Raw genomic sequence first — 17,166 nt, forward strand, 5'->3', positions numbered from 1 at the left:
CATTGGGAACAGCAATGCCCAGTCACCACAGAACACAGAATGCTTTGCATTGGAAGGGACCTTAAAGACCTATTTCCAGCCCACTCCACGGGCAGGGACACCTTCCACTAGCCCAGGTTGCTCCAAGTCCCGTCCAACCTGGCCTTGGACACTTCCAGGGATTCCAGGGGCAGCCACAGCTTCTCTGGGCAACCTGTGCCAGGGCCTCCCCACCCTCACAGAGAGAAATTCCACACTGTACAGTGGGCAGGTTCTCTCCCCCCATCAAGGAACTTCCAGTCTGGAAGCTGCTGAGATGGATTCTGTTCCCTGAAGGAGCTCAGCCATCAGCAGAGGAGGAACCAAGCTCATAGGTTATACACCCACCCTGACAATATTCACCAGTAAATTATTGCCAGTCATGAGAGAGACACGTGAGCTTAATTACTGATCTGGAGAGTTTGTTTGGAGAAAAGTGCTGCAAAAGCCTCCCATGTGCCCACGAACAAGCACTGGGCACCTCTTCCAGCTGGGAAAGAGCACGGCCAGGGAAAAGCATGGGCTTTGCTGCACAGCCCTGAAATAATGGTTTCCATCCCACTTTGCCATTTATTTTCACCAGGCTGCTGAATATTGCAGATTGTGTACTTATCTTGTGCTTTAAAAACACTTACAGAACACTTTCTACCACAAGACAGTAATTGCAAAGACACTTCACTACTCTCAGTGCACATGTGTGTGTTCCTGTAGAGCTGTTCTGGGAAATGCTCCAGTAAGACATCCCCTGAGAATTCTTCAAATGCCAGGAAACTCAGGAGTGGAATGGATCAAAGACCTTTTAGTTTGCCTTTACAGTTCTAAAAAAAAGCTTTTTCAGGCCCATTATTTCTCTAGAACACGTTATCTTGAGACATTTTAAACAGTGAAATTCATTTAGTGCAGAAACGTGCCCCTTGTGCAAAACCTGAGAGATGCAGACACCAAATTCCTAAAAAATTACTGCTCAGAGCAGAGGAAGAACAGCTACAGCTTTCCAGAGCCATAATTTCAGCTGTGCAGGGAGGGCTGGTGACTCTCAGCCAGGAGTAAGGGGGCTTTAATGAGTGGCTGTAAGACTGTTGTATGCAGGGGGGTAACAGTGACAGAGGTGTGAGCAGAGTGTGCCCCCAGCCCAGCCCAGCCCTGCTCCCCACAGCTTAGTCACCAGTGGGTCAGGACACATCCCCCAGACCCCCCCAGCACCCCCGACAGAGTCACCCCATCCCAGACTCACCGGGTCCCACTGGCATCATTCCCGGGGGGGGTGGGCCCATCATTGGCATCATCGGGGGCCCCCCCATGTGTGGGGCCGGCATCATCCCAGGCCGGGGGGGGCCAGCTGGACACAGAGACAGTTACACACTGCAAGCAGCCAGCACCCTCAGGCAATGCAGTTATTCACTCTCACGGCACATGGCAGTAACTAAGGCCTTGGTGGCTTTACATCTGCCTCCCTCACTCCCAGCCCTGACTCCAGGTGCCAGATGACCCAGAAGAGGAATATGCTGGCTGCCAACTCCAGCTGTGCACACCCAGTGCAGGGAACTGCCACTCCCAATAGCAGGACTTGGGCTGGAGGTCTCTCGGCCCTTTGCCAGCTCAAGTGCAAAAGGTTATCAAAATTATTCTATTTAAAAAGCCCAACCCAAACCCATGCACCACTGGCAGTTCTGATGGAGCCGCCTGCACGGGAGCCCCCACAGATGGAGGGGCTCTCCCCGCTACTGACAGTCTGAGCATCCCTGAGATCAGACACACCAAGGACTGGGGTGCTGCTGGACTGCCCCCACACAGAACTCCCCCACACTTCGGTAGCATAAGCTCAAAATGTCTTGACTTGGTTTCAAGCTAAAAGGACTTTTCTTTCCAAGTCGAGGCCACAAGGCACACATCTCAGGAGGGCCATGGTCTCAGTCCCAAAGTGCCAGGTGAGACTTACGGATGCTGGGAGGAGGTGGGATCATGGCTCCGGCCGGAGGTGGTGCCGAGAACGGCGTCGGTGGGATTTTCCCTTGCTGGAATGCAGCCGCTACATTGGGGGGGAAAAAAAAAAAAAAAAAAAGGAAAGAAAGAATCCCAGGGAAAAAAAAACCAGTTACTAGGCCGAGGAAGCGCCGGGGGACTCGTCCGTTCATGCCCCGCGGAGAGAACATCGCGTCATGCAGCCGACTCCGGACACGTCCCTGCGGGCGGGAGCACCTGGCACTCCTGGAGACAATCACTGTTACACGGGGACCAGGGGGCTGTGTCACACCCCCACGGCACCCAGGCGGGGACAGGAACACCACACACACGGCGGGATCCGCAGCGCTCCACCGGGACATGCTGTGCTGGAATGGCAACGGGGCAAGGGCTGGGAGGGACAGGGAGCAGGGAACGGGGGGAAGGCAAGGGCAGAAATTCAAAAGGCTGGAGTCGAGTAGGAGGAAGGCGAAAGATGGGAAGGTTGGAAGCATCACAAGGGAAACGGGCAAAAGGAAACGGAATGAGGATGCGTCGGGGGAAGCCCAGATGGGAGGTTTTAGGAACAGGCTCTTCCACCAGAGGGTGGTGGGACACTGGAACACTCCCCTGGGAAGTAGGCATGGCTCTGGGCCTGCCAGAGCTCAAGAAGCGTCCAAGTGAAGTTTTCTCTCATGACTTCCCCAGGGCAGTAAGAACGAATTGAGGTGGGAGCAGGGAAGAGCAGTCAGAGGAGAGGCAGGGGAGGGCAGGGGTGTCACGGAAGGATTGGCCTTACTTGTTTTGTCAATCAGGCTCTGGGCCTGCTCCTCCATCCATTTCTGGTAATAGTCCTTCACGTTCTCCTTGTGCTTCCGGCCACTGCAGTGGGTTTTCCTCACGGAGGGCTGGGAAACATCAGAGAAACCTAAAGGTTACTGAGGACTCGGTGTGATTTTAAACACAGGCAATTCAGCAGCACAAAGCAGCTTGGTTTGTGCCCAGTCAGAGGACGGGAGATGCACAAAACCTTTGCGTGATAAGTGTTGACCCCCCAGTTTAAGCAGAAGGTGCCCCGAGGGCCCCCCAGCTGCCTTCCCCGGACCCCCGCGGGCACCGGAGCGTCACTGCCCCGCTGGGAGGGCCGGGAACACGGCACGGCCTCTTCTGGCTGGAATCAGGAGACAATAAGTGACATCACTTATGTCATGAGCCGTGGTCTTGGTCCGAATAAGTTTATTTTGATGTTCTTGGTACTCACCGAGTCATGGGTGAGGTACGTGTCGCAGTAATCGCAGTAAAACCTGAACAGGGAAAAGCGGGTTACTGAGAGCCCCCCCCTTGCGCTGTGAGCCCCGGATCGGCCCCACGTGGCTGGACTGGGCTGGGTTGGGCTGGGCTGGGCTGGGCTGGGCCGGGCCGGGCCGGGCTCAGTCTGCCCGGTCTCCCTGGTCCTGGTCCCGGTCCCGGCCCCCCCGTTCGCCCCGCTCTCACTTGGGCATGATGCTCCCGCCGCCGCCAGACGGACGTGACGCACGCACGCACGCACTCACGCACGCACGCAATCACACAGCGCCGCCACTTGTCCCCCGCCGGCCGCCGTAGGGCCCGGAGGGGACGGTGGATAGGCCCCGCCCTCGGTCGCGCCACCGCTCCCCGTCTAGGGGCCCGGCACCGCCCGCACCGCCCCCCGTGTACAGCGCGCGGGGTTCGCTGCTGCCCGCGGCGCTGCCGGGACAGAGCTGGCCCCTCCGTGTTCTCCTCACGGGAAACACCCCCTGCCCCGGGTCACGAAGCGGCCTCGCGCGGCCGAAAACTACGGGAAAAGCGTCATTTTGTGGAGGAAAAAACACCAAGCGGTTTCCCGGCGGGCCTTGCGCAGCCTCATTTGCATGGTGTTGCGTGACGTCACAGCAATTAATTTGCATCCGTAATCCCGCGGGCCGCGCCGCCGCCATATATGGAAGGCAGCGCGCGGCGGGGGGCGGGGCTGCCCGCCGGTGACGCAGCACCCCAGCGCGGAACGCGCGCGTCATGCCCGGACGTCATTTGCATACTAGGCCTCCGCCCCCTCGTCCTTGCCGCGTTCCCTGCCTTGTCCGCGGGCGCGTGGCCCCGCCCCCCCTCGCGCGCGCGAGGTGACGTCAGCGCGGCGGTGACGCCTCGGCGCCGCGCGAGGCGGGGCGGGGCGGCGCAGGCGCAGAGCGCGGACGGCGCGCGCGCACCCCCGGCCGCCCCCGCGCGCCCCCCCTCGCGCGCGGCGCTGAGGCGGCGCCGGCCCGGCCCGGGACCCCCGGCCATGGAGGGCATGGACGTGGACCTGGACGCCGAGCTCATGCAGAAGTTCAGCTGCCTCGGCACCACCGACAAGGACGTGCTCATCGGCGAGTTCCAGCGCCTGCTCGGCTTCCAGCTCAGCCCCGCCGGCTGCGCCTTCTTCCTCGACATGACCAACTGGTGCGGGCCGGGGCCGCGGGCGGGGCGGGTGTGGGGCCCGGGGGGCTCCGGGGCCGAGGGGCTGCGGGCACGGCTCCCCCGGCCCGGGGCCCGCGGGCACGGGCGGTGTTTGTGCCGGGCCCGGGGCCGCTCCTGGGGCTCGGGGGGGAGCGGGACGAGCCGTGGCTGGCGGCGCTGACCCCCGGCCCCGCTCGGGGTTTGGCCGTGCCCGTTCGCCGGTCCGAGGGCCGCGGGGCTGTTGGAGGGTGGCGAACCGACCTACGGGCCGTGTGCCGGGGGGCCGCGGCTGGGGCCGGGCCGGGGCCCCGCGACACCGAACCGGCCTCAGGGGAGGGGGAGTTGCGGCTGGAAGGCGCTCGGGGGGCCCGGGAGCGGCCGCCGTGCACGGGTGAAAGTCACCGGTGGGTTCGGGGAAAACTCGGCGTCTGCTGCGGGCTGAGGGCCTCGAAACCCGCTGACTTTCGGTGTGTTTGGCTTTATAAAGGCTCCGTGTCACTGCCAAGGGGAAAAGCAGGCGCAGGTTGTCAGGGAAGCTGGGGCTCCAGAAAAACGTGAGAAGTCCTCAATATACTGGTGAAAACCAGAAACCAGGAGTGTTCTCGTGCAGTGAGCCCAGTGACTGCGAAAATGTTGTGGAGCTGCTGCCGTGTGGATTTGGGGGGTTTGGCTTGTTATGAGCACTTGCCCCTCTCAGTCCGTCTCCAGTGTCCTTTTCTTAGAGGTGGAACATCAAACCCAGAAACCTCAGCTTTGAAACCTGAAATCCAGGGAGAGGTCTGGATATCAACAGTTGGGAGAAAACTTGTGTGGAATCGTTGAGCTTATAAACAGTGATAAGACAACTTTGTCAGTTCCTTGCTTTTGTCTTTCCCTCCTCCTCTGGTTCTATATTGAGTTATAGTGGCAAATCTGCATCTGTAGTGGGGGAGTAGGGAAATAGCAAGTGATTCCTTGTGTTTTATGAGCTGACACAACGTGAGAGAAGGTCTTGTGGAGTTCAGGCATTTGCTCTGGAGAAGTGGTTGGTTCCCAGCAGAAGATGCTTTCCCACTTCTTTGTTTGTTGGTGATATGACTAAAACTGACCCTGCAGTGTGATCCTGGGGTTTTCTCTGAGTTTCCCGGGGGGAGCAGAGCTGAACCTGGAAGTTACTCGTGGAGTTGCTGTGTGTAGCCAGAGTGTTCCTGGTTTGTGTTGAAGCAGCTCTTTCTCATTGGCAGTATTGAATTTGTGTTTGAATAACAGCATTTCAAAACCAAGGGCTTTTTCAGACTTTTAGTTACAGTTGAAGAATATCTAAAGTGATTAAAATAGCTTTAATTTCCCAACTCCGGTGGCTAGTTTGGTTCTGAAAACATAAGTTTTCACATTTTTTCTGAAGTATTAGTTGATAAGCCTTGTGGATGGATGGGTGTGTGCACAGGGTGTGTGCCCAGGCAGCCTGTGGGGTTGGTGGGCTGCGCGTGCTGGGACTGCTCTGGGGGGCTCAGCGCCCCTGGGGGTGCCGTGCCCGTTCCCAGCACGGGCAGGGGGGCTGGCAGGGGCTGCTCCCCCCGGGTTGGTGCCGTTCCTGTGCCGCTGTTTGCAGTCCTGCCCGGGGTCTGTCCCTGCCCTGCGGGGTCGTCGGCCCGGCGGGGCTGACCCCGCGCTCACCCCGCTCTCCCTCAGCGCACACGGTGTGCTCGGGACACGTGGCCCTGTTCTGGAAGCTCCTCTCCCGTGCCCGTTGAGGGCCCTGTGCAATCCACACTGCCCAGGTGGTTCGGGCATGGCCAGCCAGGTTTGCCTCGTGTGGCCTGGAATTGGGGTCAGAGCCTTCTGGCATCGGGCTGTCCTGCAAATGATTTGTCTGGGTGAGACTGTCGGGTCACTTTTCCGTGTGTTAAAGGCATGGCGTGTTCCTGCAGGCACGATCCCTTCCTTCTGCATCAGGATTGATGTTCACCTGCAGGAGATGGTGAGGGGGCTCGTGGTGGAGGTGACAAGTGCACACACTGGGCAGACTGGGTTCTGTGTAACAATGTCCATGTGTGAGTTAATTAACAAAGACATAAATAATTTCACTAGAGCTTCTTCCCAGGTGTGAAAGCTGCCCTTTGGCAATAAATGTCGTCTCCAGACCTGCAATTCCTTCCCTGGTTTGTGCCTTTCACGCACCGTAGTGAACAGAGGTTAATGTGCTTTGAAAGACCATTTCCAACAGCATCGTTGGTAATTGTGGTCAGTGGATTTACAGTGAATTTGCAGTTCTGCTGGAACAGAGGAAGTATTTTTAAATAGCTTGTTTGGCCAATCTGGGGGGAAGATTAGTGGCTGACTGGGGAGGAGTATAGATACCTGTAAGCAGCCTCTAAAGGTCTGTACCCACTCCTCCAGTTCCCGGGAATTGCCCAATGCCCCTTTGGGATTCTGGCAGGCTTGGGCAGTGCTAAGGAACTGCCAGCTGGTTTTGTTAAGTGCTGCAAAAATGCTTCAGGTGGAGCATATGCATCTGAAGTTTCTGAGGCTGTTCCTTGATCTGCAAGAAATACAGGTTAAACCCTTTGTCTTTTCCCTGGTATTTATGAAACACTTTCCTAGAGTTCTGCCTCTGTGGAGCTGAGTTCTGTCTATGGGCTGTGCTGACTTCTTGCCTTCCTGCTGCACAAATCTGACTTTGCCTTCCCCAGAGCCCAGCTATAGGTTCCCCAAGGGCAGCACATACCATCCCACTTTACCTTTTATTTATTTGTTTTCTATTCTGAGCTATGAGGCTGCGGAGGGAGAGGCTGAGCTTTCGCTTTCAGCCTAAAACCAAAAGTGAACTGTTGTGGTGCCAAAATGTTTCTTCCTCTGGAGGAAACTCCAGGCAGTGAAGTCGGGAGGGTGTTTTGCTGCCATTGCATCCAGGATCAAATCCCCTGGGTTACCTGGTGTGTTTGGCTCTGCTCCCTCCCCTCCAGATGTTGGGCTGTGCCACAGCTGGGAGCAGGGGGGCTCGTGTGAGGGATTTTTGTGGTGCAGTGAAGTCCCACATGTTGCCTGCAGCTCCACAGAGATATGTGAGATGAGCAGGAGTGGGTTTGAACCCCTCCAGTCTCAGCCCACATGCAGGGGGAGCTCCTGGAACCCCATAAAAGTCATTGGATTTCTCTAAAGTTAGTGTGGAAATTGTATTGGGGCAATAAAAAGGAATGATTTTCTTTTAATTGGAGAGTGTGCCAGCTTTAAGGGTGAGAGGCTTGGAGCTTCTTTAGTTCCATGAGAAAGTGAATTAGTTTGAAGTACCTGGTGGTGGTGGATTTAAAATCCATATTTCAGTGCAGTTGGGTGAGGGATTCCTAGTTTGGAAGAATATATATATATATATATCAGTAATTACATGTAATATTTCTTTACATTCTCTTTTTAGCTTTTGTTTAGAAAGCTGAATTTTTATGAGTCTAGTAGGTGTGATATTTAATTGATGTGTGTCAGATAATGATGGTTTCCATTGTGTGTGGGGGGAAGCTTTACTGTTGCAAAGTCTTTTGGATCCAGCTTTCGGATAAAAAAGGTCCGTTTAAGGTTATTATTTTTGAGGTTGTCAGATCTCTGCTACAGGTCCTTAGTTTTTTTTCATCTGTTTAGGTGAATTTGTAGCTATGGTTTAACTAGTACTCCCAAGGTGATGTTTTGCATGGAGATATTTATAAGTTCATTTCTGAAAATACTGCAGAAATCTGCAGTCAAACCTCCTTCTCTCTGGTGTCAGGTATGGGGCAGTTCAGTGTGTGCGAGTGAGAGAGCCAGATTGGGGATAGCGGTTCTTACCTCAGAAATCTGGGATTGTCCAGCATGGCAAGGAGAAAAATCTAGCACCTCTGTGCCTTTTACTGGCTTTGGAGAGCAGGTGTTGGCTTTTAACAGAACTCCCATTGCCTTAGAGATGCCTGTTTCCATCCCGGCTGTTCAAATTCTTTATATCCACTGGAACACCTGTATTGCCCAGGTGGGCAACTGGATTGGAAGTCTAAAGATGTGGTTTAGCTAATAGGGGTTTTAATTAATTTTCCCATGGCTTAGTATAAGTGTTAGATTTTTGAGTTCTAGCAAAGATGATGGGCTCGTGCTTTCACTACAGCTGAGGTCTGTGTGTGAAAGCTTGTCTCTTTACACCTGATAGTAGTGCTACTCAGAGAAATACTTGAGGTCTGTTTAAGTAAAACATCAGGACGTTAGAATTTAACAGAACAGACCCAGTCAAGAGGATTCTCTCAGGTGGGATGTGTTTCTCACAGTAACACCAGCACTCCTGCTCCTGATTTGTATCCCCAGGTGTTTGCAGAACTGCTGTTAAAACCCAGTGTTCAGGTGCCCTCCGAGACTTTAATTAAGGTGTCCTCTCCCTTTTGAGAGGGCAGTGGGGAATCCTCCTGTGGTGGAAGAGGCAGGAAATGAGACCTTATCTTCCAAGTCAATCCTCCCCCTTCCCTGGGAATGCCTGTGGGTTGTTCAGTCCTCACTCAGTGTCGGTGGGGCAGTAACAGCAGCTCCTGGTCTTTGCTTCCCATTGTCCTTATCAGGTGATAGAGAGCAGAGTCCCCTGTTCCTGCTGTGACTCAGGACACAGGGTGTTTTTTGAGCAATCCCAGTGTGACTCTGGTCGGGTTAATGTTTGTAGGTGGTGACCAGCTGGAGCAAGTCTGGTGACAAGAGGGAAGCACTGGGTTCAAAACATCGATTGGGTTTTGATAAACTTTAGTAGGGAAGAGAAGCTGAGGATTTAAACTCGATGTCTTTCTTGCTCTAACCCAGTGGGGGACCCGCTGTCCTCACAGGCAGAAGGGACACCCTAGAAGCAGATCTGGTGGTTCCTGATGGGCAGTGGCCAGGATGTCAGGACGGGAGCCCTGCACAGGTCATTTACACCCTCGGGCTGGGGAGGGAAAAGGGGTTTTACACTGTTTGATCTGTTGTGGCTCACTTGAAACGTTGTGGGTGTATCTTAGTGCATGAGAACCATCACAGACTGGTGCCTCTCTGTGTCCACAGCTGTCTCCTGATGCTACTAAAAATAACAACATTACAGAATTAAACAATTTAAAAATATTTTCTTGGAAGCTTTTATCTAGTGTGTAAAAAAACAAAACAAAACAAAAAACAACTAAACCCACACCTCTTTTCTCCAGAATAACTCAAGTGTTTGACCTGATTATTTTGAATGAAATCTAGACTTTAAAGAAATTGTATTTTTAACTGTGGAACATACTATAATTGTGCTCCAATGTACAAAACATTTAAAAATTGGGTGCCTGTGGCATGGAAGCATAAGCAGGCAACTGTAGCAGTAGGAAGTGGGTACAATATAATTTTGGTCCAGTTGAATTCTGCCTTACATGCCCCAACTTGTTCTCAGACAGTTTCTGCAGCTTAATCCCCCTTTACTTTCCTGCAGACAATTATAGATTGGTGACATAGTTTGTACTGGGGAATTGGCAGTTACAGAATCTCCTGTGTACTGGCAGCCCTTGCTGACTTTCCACTGGGAAGAGTTGTTGCCTGTTTTCAGTGGCAGCTCCTGCTGGGACATTCTCAGGATATTTTACCCCACACTTAGAGCTGCTGTGACCACCTGCTTTGGGAGGGCTCAGCTGCTGGGGATGGCTCTGTGGGCTCGAGCTTGTAGTGCCATGGTTATGGTGCTGCTGCTGGGCAAGGGGCCGTGCCCAGGTCCTGGGGGGCCGTGCCCAGGTGAGGGACTGTGCTCAGCCCTGGGCAGGTATCCCGGGAAGGTTTCAGCAGCTGCTGTGGGTGTTTGTGTGCACACTAAAACTGCTTGAGGACAGTGATTTCCTTTGGTGCTGTGGGTGCTCTGAGGACGCTGTGGGCGCTCAGTTTCTCTCCTTGTGCAGCCCCTGCAGAGCATGGGATGGCTTCTGTCACCACAGGTTTCTGTTTTCTTCCTGGAACACCCCACTTGTATTTGGAACTGCTGCTTTCAACTAAGACAATTACATGCTTTTCTGTGGCTTCATGTGAGAATATACATAACCTTTGAATTAGCCAGCCCTTTCCCCCCCTCCTTCAGCTGTTTAAGTTCAGCTTAAAGCTTTCAGCTTCCCTCGTGGTCGTTTTGCATCATCAAACCTCTTCTAAGGTGGTTTCCTAACCTCATGTGTAGAGTTTAGTGTAAGTTTGGTGTAAAAGAGGTCAAGAATGAAGGTAACTGACACACAAATTTTGCTTTCTGAAATTCTCTCTATTGAAAGCTATTCACTGATTAAAATTCCAGTCCTTCAAACCATCTTGAGACTTTGCACATAATTGCCATGTGTCATCTCTGTTGAACATTTGAATTGAAAGCTCCAGGTAGAAGTGGTTCCCTGCCTCATGATGAGCCTGGCTCTTCCCCCCACCCTCTTCAGCCTCCTCCAAGGCTTGGAGTGAGGCAACTCCTGCTTCAGGAGCGATAGAAGCTGTTGGAGATGTCCCAGCCTGGAGTGTCAGCAATCCCCCAGTTCCCTGAGAGCTGGGGTGAATAACATCCGACTGAGAGAGCAGAAACTCAGAGGCAAAAGGAGTGTACTGAGGTTTGCCTCACTTGCATGGCCTCCATATGCATTTTTAGTCTCCACCCCTTGTTTCATGTAAAGATGTTCCATTATTAAGGAGTAAGAAATTGTCCATCTGCTGCACTATTTCTTTTTGTTTTTTAACAATGGACACCTGCTGGGGTGCTGTGGTGCCTGGTTACACGGTGCATTTGGAGAGCGAGGAAAGGCCTATGGAGGTTGAGACTTGAGTTACAGAAGGAGTCCGAGGTGTCCTCCCTCGTGTGTGCTGTGCTGGAGGTTTTACTCTGATGTTTAGCACTGCTCGGTGTCTGCATTGCCTGTTTCCAGGAGGTACCACCTGAGCTGCCTTGCTCGTGACAAAACACTGCAGGAGAGACCTGCAGGGGACACACCTCCCAGCGGCACCTGCCTGGCTCCTCCCTCCCTCCCTAGGGACAGATGTGCCCCTTGGCACCTTCCTCACAGTGTCTGTGTCTCACAGTGCTTCTCCACGACCTCAGAAATGTCCTCTGCTGGCGGGACGGGCGTGATCCAAGGGCTGCCCCGTCTGCAGTTGCACATGGAAGGAGCCCTCGGTGCCACAGTTGTGTTCTGACAGCTCGGCAGAACCAGAGCCCTGCAGCATTCCCTGGGAGCTGGTGGGGGCTCTGGGCATGGGCAGGAGCCACAAAGAGGGAAATTTGCAAACTGGATTTTGAGCTTTAACTGCGATTTGATTTGAATTTTTATACCCCCCTACACCCCCCAAATCTATTTCTTAAAAAAAGGCATATCATTGGCTCTTTCATCAAAGAATTTGACAATAAATGAAAATTTGCAGATTCCTGTAACATTTATAGTTCAAGTTCTCGTGTCCCTCGTCTTCTGTGTTTGGAGGACCTGGTTGTACAGCTCTTTTTCTTGATGCTGAAAGAAGTCTCCGTGTTCTGGGGAGCAGGAAGGTACTGGGCACCTGCCGTGCTTTTCGTGAGGCCGCAGCAGCCTTGGTGCTTCGGTTTCTTCATTCTCCTGGAAAAACTCTGATTCAATTAATTAAAAAACCATTTCCACTTACCCGTGTGCTGGTGGTTGTTTGTAGGACAGTGAGGCTGTGTAAGGAGGCCTCGAGTTTGTGAAGTGATTTGGAAAAGTTTCTTTTATTTTTGAATACTGCCGTGGTGACCTGGTTAATTGGGAGTAATTAATGCCTAAATATATTGGTTTAACATAACAAAAGGCTGTCTGGAAAAAAACAGGGAAGGGAAAGAAGGGCTCAAGACGAGCCACCTCTTTGCTAACACTTAAGAGTTGTTAAGGGACATCTCCAGAGCTATTAGCAGAGAAGGTTTTTAACTTGACTATTGTAATTTAGCTCCTGAGGCTTGAAACTAAGCAGCAGAGCAAAAGAACTGATCCGAAAAGGAACACTTTGGTGTTGTGTGGGAAAAGTGCTTGACACCTAAGAGTCATGGGATGCCCTTGGAGAGGAAGGAGTAGAGGTAGAGTGGATTTGGGTGATGATGTGGAGCTGTAACCTGTATTTGCTGCCTCCTCCCCTCTCTCTCTTTGGAATCTCGCTCTTAGGACTAAAATTGAGCATGGTGCTGATCCCTGGGCTCACCTGCTCACTGGGGTGACTTGTGACTGGAGGCTTTACCCAGGAGTTAGGGCCTGGATCCTGTCAGACCTGCTCTGTAAGTGTGGCAGGGCTACACACTGCTGTGGCCTGGGACTGCTCTAAAAATGGAAAAATTGCTTAATTTCGGGAATGCAAGGAGGGCCTGGGACCTGGAGGGCCCTGTTAAGAAAGAGCTGTGTGGCCACCCCTGTAATTAGAAGAGCTCAGTCATGTCAATTAAACTGGCTGCATTTGCAGAGTTGTTTGGTTTATAATAGTAATTTATCTCCTTTGGCAGAGAGCAGAGGGGGAGTAAGTAGTGTGGTGAGTTTACTCCACTGAGGAGGAGTAAAATCAAGCAGGCAGGGCTGTGTGAGCAGAAGCCTTTAGCTGATAACCCGTCCTGCCGAGGGCTGACTGCTCCTGCCTGGCCCTGCAGTGTCTGCACTTGAGACTGTGCAGTTACAGCTGGGCACAAGGGTAAATTAAAATAAAAATTACATGTATTTTAAAGAATAGACAAGTTTCAGGGCCTAAAGTGTGTTTGCCCTTAAGCCATCTCTGTCATTAGGGTGGCATTTGGTTGTGAGCTCCACTGATGCCGTGGCACGGTGTGCTGCTGGGGCTCCGCTGCCTGCACAGAACCAGGCTGCAGAATTCGCCTCTGCAAATGGCACCTGCCCCAGAGCACTGCCCTCCAACTGATCTTGGGGGCTCGGGGCAGGGGAGGAGGGGGAGCACTGTCTCTGGGGAGCAGTGGGACAGGCAGTGTCGTGTGAGCGGGAACGCGGCCGAGGTGTGAGCTGGGGGCACCTCTGGCACAGAGCAGGGCCACCGCTGCTCCATCCCTATCTCCCGGGGCTGTCTGTGTCAACGAACGTGAACTCAAGGCAGATTTGCTTTGTCATCCTGACTTTGGCTTTTGCCACTGTGAATTTCTCTTCAGTTTCTGGAAGCTTCTTTGTAGTTCTCTAGTGGGGAGTCCAAGAGACATGGGAACACACAGAACGGCTCACCCTAAACAGCCCCCACCTCACAGATCACACGGTGGGAGTGGGGAGGTGGGTTTGAGAATATCTGATCACAAATGGTGGCAAATCTGTTTTTCAGCATGTGTTGTTCTTTAGTTAGTTTTTAACTCGATGCTGCAAACGAGTGTTGTTGTTTCCCAATGGCAAAGAGCACTGAAATATGACCCCGGGAGGGGAGCGCTGGCCCCGGGCCTGTGTGCACAAATAGCCCACTACCTTCTGAAGCCTGTTTGCAGCCAAGCAAACAAACACAGTGAGGCTGCCTCACACAGAACTGCAGTAGAAATCTGCCCCTCAGAGATTTTTTTTTTTTTCCTCTCAATGTCAATAAAACCTTAGTACAACTGATTCCAGAATCATCACTCACAAGATGTTGTGGTACGTCTGAAAATGCAGTTATGTAGTACTGGATTAGGAAGTGAAAGAGCTGCGTTGCTGTCTTTTGTAGCTCCTACAATACCTTTTGCCTTGGATTGCTGTACTACAGGAAGAAATCCTAGTGCAAACTAAGCTCCAGCTCATGGTGTTAGCTGGGTGAGCGAGCAGGAGTCTCTTGGCACAGCCCTGGTGTGAGTTATGTAAATCTTGTGCAGTGTATAAGCAACAGGCGGTTGGTGACGTAAAACTGAGCATTTGTCTCTGTTTACTGGCTAATGTGACATGGCCCCTTCCTGCAGCATTTGACTGAGCTGGCAGGATTAAATAGAGCCCTGACACTCCTAAGTAGAAAACGCCTCAGGCTGAATAATGGTTTCTGTCTGGAATCCAGGGTTCTGGCCATGGCAGTGGGACCTGGTGGCTCTCCTGTCAGACCAAAGTCCACTCTGGGGGTGGCAAAGGTCTGGCTGTGGGGCTGGGGCTGCTGAATTGCTGATCGATCCCTGGGCCATGTTGTGCAGGACGTTCCTCCGGTGCCTCCTTAGCAGGATGTCAGGAACTCCAGTGTCTCACACAGCAATTGTCTGCTGGCACTGTGATGGATTGGTTGCCAAACTGTGGGGCTCTTTGGGTCCTCTCCCAGTGCCCCCACCAAGGCTCTGCCCTTCTGACCTCAGCTCCAATGCAATCAGCTGCTGCACTTCAGCTCCTCTGAGTTTTCTGGGAGGAGAAAGCAGTGACACTGCTCCCATGCAGTTCGGATTTTATCCAGAATATCCAATTTGAATGTTTTTCCCATGAACAGTGTAGGAATTGAACAGGAGGCAGTTTGCTTCACTCACCGTTTGAAGCCTCTTTCCAGCTGGCAAGCAGCCCCACAAGCCCCGTGTTTGCTCTTGCTCAGGGTCATGCTGCAAATGTTTCTCTTGCTTTCACCTTGGCTTTCTGGCTCAGACACATGATGCTCCACCACAGTACAGACCCTCAATATGTCACTGTGCCCACACAGTGCAGCTTCTGCAGGGCTTTGGTTTAGGTGGTGGCTCTCAGTTCCTGAAGGTTTGGTTTTGTTTTTTTTTTCTATCCTGTTCAAAAAAGCAGCACAGATTTCTGTAATCATGAATAAAAAGCAGTTGTTGTGCCCGTTGCGTTTGGGGAGATTTTACTCATCTCCATTCTCACAGCACCCACTCACAACATGTAAATTAGGGCCACAACCTCTCAGACATGCATAAACAGCGGAATTACATGACTTGCCAAACACTTACGTAATAACTTAATAGTATATCGTGGAACTGAGCTAAGGCTCATGAATCCTCTTCCTGCCTGACTGTTCCTCTTCTCACATTAATTATCATGGGCTGCAGCTACACCACAGCTCAGGAATCAATAACATTTGTGGCTTTTTGAGTGTCCTTAATATATCACAGGCTTGCACTGTCATTTGTCTTTATTCAGTGGGAACTTTTGACTCAGGTGGTTTCTAAGTTCCTGTGAATTGTGACTGTCCAGAGCTGAGCAGGCACTTTAATGATGAGTAAATAGTTTCTACCTGGTGGTATGTTTCAAAAGCAGCAGGGCTGGAGTTATTATCTGTAGCTACCAGTGCTCTTTGGCCTTGAGAGTTATCAGAAGAGCATTCTGTGTGTTTTGTTCCTCTTGTGCTCCTTTTGGACCTTCTGTACCAAAATAAAGTGGAGATGTTTGGCCCTTTGGAAATTAGCTCAGGAAACAAGGCTGGTGGGAAGAAACTGCCCTGTGTTTGCCTCCATAGCTCTCCTCTTGTTGCCTCCTGAACTGTTCAGCAAGCTTCAAAAAGAGCTGATGGGGTAGAGGTCTCCAAGATTTCCAGTGAAAATAGAAGCAGAGTAGAAAAGTGGTCTAAGCCAGTATCCCTAGCAAGGAAGAATGCTGTATTTTGAGCTCTGTTATCTTGGACTACAGAATCCGTATGTGGTAGAGATCAAAGGTTTGAAAAACACACGAGCAGCAGAGCTATTATAGTCTGGGTATTTTTGCTGAACTGTTCAGGATGACACATGTGCACCTGTGCAAAGGGCCTGACCCACCTGTACTTCAGGTTGTAATGTGCTTTTTTCCCTTTTAGGAATCTACAAGCTGCCATCGGAGCCTACTATGATTTCGAGAGTCCAAATATCAATGTCCCCTCCATGTCCTTTGTGGAAGATGTCACCATAGGTGAAGGGGAGTCCATCCCTCCCGATACCCAGTTTACAAAGACGTGGAGGATACAGAACACAGGTGAGGCCTTTGGGCTGCAGCAAACCCCGTGCAGCGGGTGCTGGGAGTGGGGTGGCAGGTCCAGGAGGGGGATGCTGGCCCAAGGCAGGGGGCTCGTGTGCACTCACCTGGGCTGGAGCCACCCTGTCCCTGAGGGAGGTGCTGCCAACCTCTGCAAGTTCCTCTTCTTGAGCTGGCACAAACATTTTGTGGCGGGATGTGCAGCTCTGTCAGGCCATCAGTCCTGTTCCTCATGCCACCACACAAACACGCTCTAGGAAACCTGCAGACAAACGAGGCAGTGACACAAGGTCATATGGCAGCTCTCCTTTGCTTTTAATACATTTCTGGCAGAATTGCCTTTTCATGTTCCAAGAGGATGCAGGGCTGGAGAGACCACATTCCAGTTCAAAATAAGTCAAAGCAGGGGCTGGGATCCAGGAAGTGAGACTGGGCAAAGTGCATTCCCAGTGCTTGATCTGTTGGAATGCACTCAGGGAGAAAAACGAGATGCATGGATGCAAAGGAATCTCTTGTCCTCAAGCAGTGCACTGACAGGATGTTGCACAAACATTTAAAATGTGTGTCTGAATTTAATTGCCCTGCTTGCAGTTATGTGAGGGAGAATGGTCACACACTGAGGCCTGACACTGGGAGTCATCACAAGTCAGGTTCAGCTCTCCCAGGATTTCTGCTTGGGAATAACTGCAGTACTCGAGCTGTACAGGCTTGGACAGAATATCCAAGTATGACAGAGACTAAAACCACACTAAAAATATAAGAGTATTTCATCAGGACACATGGAGGTGTTTAAGAACACTGATTTATAGAGACTGTGTTCTAGAGAAAGGGCTTAATATTTCGGTTTACTTTTTCTGCCTCCTTCTGTTTGACAGTACAATGGAAGGGTGACATGTGGAACTTCCTTAAACTCCACTACTGTGAAAAATCGGCAATTTTTTTATAA

General features: G+C 51.9%; 2 protein-coding genes across 3 annotated transcripts in view; one reads left to right on the plus strand and one right to left on the minus strand.

The window, feature by feature from the left end:
* Nucleotides 1-6: 6 nt before the first annotated feature.
* Nucleotides 7-3,586, minus strand: SNRPC (small nuclear ribonucleoprotein polypeptide C). 2 transcript variants are annotated; one of them, XM_017835721.1, is made up of 5 exons: nucleotides 3,454-3,586; nucleotides 3,221-3,263; nucleotides 2,759-2,867; nucleotides 1,958-2,050; nucleotides 7-1,357 (listed from the first exon to the last, which is right to left on the minus strand). In XM_017835721.1, exons 1-5 carry the CDS (start codon nucleotides 3,459-3,461, stop codon nucleotides 1,233-1,235), a joined length of 378 nt encoding a protein of 125 aa, XP_017691210.1. In that variant the 5' UTR covers nucleotides 3,462-3,586; the 3' UTR covers nucleotides 7-1,232. The 2 variants fall into 2 exon arrangements, with proteins under 2 accessions (XP_017691210.1, XP_017691211.1); XM_017835722.1 differs by having other exon boundaries at nucleotides 1,958-2,047; nucleotides 3,454-3,584.
* Nucleotides 3,587-4,192: 606 nt separating this feature from the next.
* The window catches only part of CUNH6orf106 (chromosome unknown C6orf106 homolog), a 27,982-nt gene continuing 15,008 nt past the window's right edge, over nucleotides 4,193-17,166 (plus strand). The window contains exons 1-2 of the mRNA XM_017835824.1: nucleotides 4,193-4,416; nucleotides 16,066-16,220. Of these exons, the coding sequence (XP_017691313.1) occupies nucleotides 4,259-4,416; nucleotides 16,066-16,220 (313 nt within the window). The 5' untranslated portion in view covers nucleotides 4,193-4,258. The remainder of the gene's footprint in view (nucleotides 4,417-16,065; nucleotides 16,221-17,166) is intronic.

This window comes from Lepidothrix coronata, unplaced genomic scaffold (genome assembly GCF_001604755.1).
Source record: "Lepidothrix coronata isolate B3197 unplaced genomic scaffold, Lepidothrix_coronata-1.0 Scaffold263, whole genome shotgun sequence".
In the NCBI taxonomy this organism is placed as follows: Eukaryota; Metazoa; Chordata; class Aves; order Passeriformes; family Pipridae; genus Lepidothrix; species Lepidothrix coronata.

Coding starts and splice junctions, on each gene's coding strand:
- SNRPC (XM_017835721.1), bottom strand. Junction 2,868..3,220: donor CGTACCTCACCCATGACTCG/GTGAGTACCAAG, acceptor GATGTTTCCCAG/CCCTCCGTGAGGAAAACCCA. Junction 1,358..1,957: donor CCCACCTCCTCCCAGCATCC/GTAAGTCTCACC, acceptor CTCTGTGTCCAG/CTGGCCCCCCCCGGCCTGGG.